A 1,541-nucleotide genomic window follows, 5' to 3' on the forward strand; every position below is an offset into this window, starting at 1 on the left:
GGTCTGAATTTGTGCTTGTTTTTCTGGCCACTTCTTTTTTGGAACCAGGAAGTGCTGCAGAGGTTGGCCTTTGGTCTTCTGTGTGGGAGAGCAGATCCTGGGACAAGCACGGCCTAATGAAACGATGGTGGGTGTGGTGGAACCTGTAGAGCATTACCAAGTCCCCGGCAAGAGAAGGTGCCTGTGTGCTAGAGGGTCTTCTCAAATTTTCCATTTCTCCCGCTTTCCAAGGTGCCTCCGTGAGCCTGGTGAACGGCAGGAACCGCTGTGAGGGGCGTGTAGAAATTTCCTTCCCGGGGGGCCGGGGCACCGTCTGTGACGACAGCTGGGACCTGAGCGATGCCCAGGTTGTGTGCAGGCAGCTGGGATGTGGCTCTGCTGTCGCTGTAACATCAAGCAATGCCTTTGGACCAGGCAGTGGCCAGATCTACCTGGACGACGTGAACTGTGCAGGGTGGGAGTCCTCCCAATGCAGCCACAATGGCTGGGGCGTCCACAACTGTGGCCACAGTGAAGATGCTGGTGTTGTTTGCTCAGGTACCTTGGCTTTTCCTCCCCAGCTACCTGGACACTTTCTGCAGTCGGCTCTCGTTGGCCACAATTACGTGTGTGTTGGAGATGTGTTCAGGAATATGTTTTCGATTGCTGCCACCAGCCAAGACCACCCTTTTGTTCAGACCCCGAAGCTCTCCATTGCCCATGTGACGGGGTGGCACCAACATCCCCAGTACTGGCAGAAAACCTTGCCATGCTCCTTCATCCACCAAGGCCTCACTTGCTTCTTTCTCTTCCTCCCTTACAGATGCCCTTACCATGACCACTACTTTTGCTTCAACAACCACTCCAGGTTTGTGTTTTTAATTCTATTTCTCTGAGGCATTACTTTAGAGGAGAATTAGTTACTATTTAGTCAGTGTGAGGTGCAACATTTGCATTATGCAATATTTAGGGGAAAAATCCTTACTCATGTTGTTGAAATCCTACACACGGGACTTTGTCCTTTGAGTGATTCTGTTGTTGGAGATAGATTTCAGAATATGTTGATGATGAGGGAGATTTTCCTTTGTTTCTTCTCTGATTTTATGGTATTTGGGCCAACACCTTTTGCTCAGACCCCCAAGGTCCCCATTGTCCCTGTAACATGGGGGCACCAACATCCCCAGCACTGGCAGAAAACCTGGCCATGCTCCTTCATCCACCAGGGCCTCACTTGCTTCTTTCTCTTCCTTTCTTGCAGTTACCACAACCACAACAGGCATCATCTGTAACACCCTTCCAGGTGGGTTCAAATTTGTCCCTGTTTGTCTGGACACTGCTTTTCCCCCGACTCCAGGGGCCAGGGCACAGGAGCCCCTTTATCCACCAGGGCCTCACTTGCTTCTTTCTCTTCCTCTTCTACAGATACCAGAACCACAACCACCACCACAGGACCCACTACTCCAGGTGGGTCTGAATTTGTGCTTGTTTTTCTGGCCACTTCTTTTTTGGAACCAGGAAGTGCTGCAGAGGTTGGCCTTTGGTCTTCTGTGTGGGAGAGCAGA

The 1,541-nt window shown here is 51.1% G+C and overlaps 1 protein-coding gene across 1 annotated transcript; it reads left to right on the forward strand.

Annotated features, from left to right (window-relative positions):
- Positions 1 to 231: 231 nt before the first annotated feature.
- On the forward strand, positions 232 to 1,535 carry LOC108491967 (deleted in malignant brain tumors 1 protein-like; the record flags this gene model as incomplete). Its single annotated transcript, XM_017803752.1, has 2 exons — positions 232 to 847; positions 1,402 to 1,535. Coding segments are annotated over 2 exons (668 nt in total), but the record flags the coding sequence as incomplete, so codon positions are not given.
- Between the last annotated feature and the right edge of the window lie 6 nt (positions 1,536 to 1,541).

The sequence above is a fragment of the Lepidothrix coronata genome, unplaced genomic scaffold, assembly GCF_001604755.1.
Source record: "Lepidothrix coronata isolate B3197 unplaced genomic scaffold, Lepidothrix_coronata-1.0 Scaffold3464, whole genome shotgun sequence".
Lineage (NCBI taxonomy): Eukaryota > Metazoa > Chordata > Aves > Passeriformes > Pipridae > Lepidothrix > Lepidothrix coronata.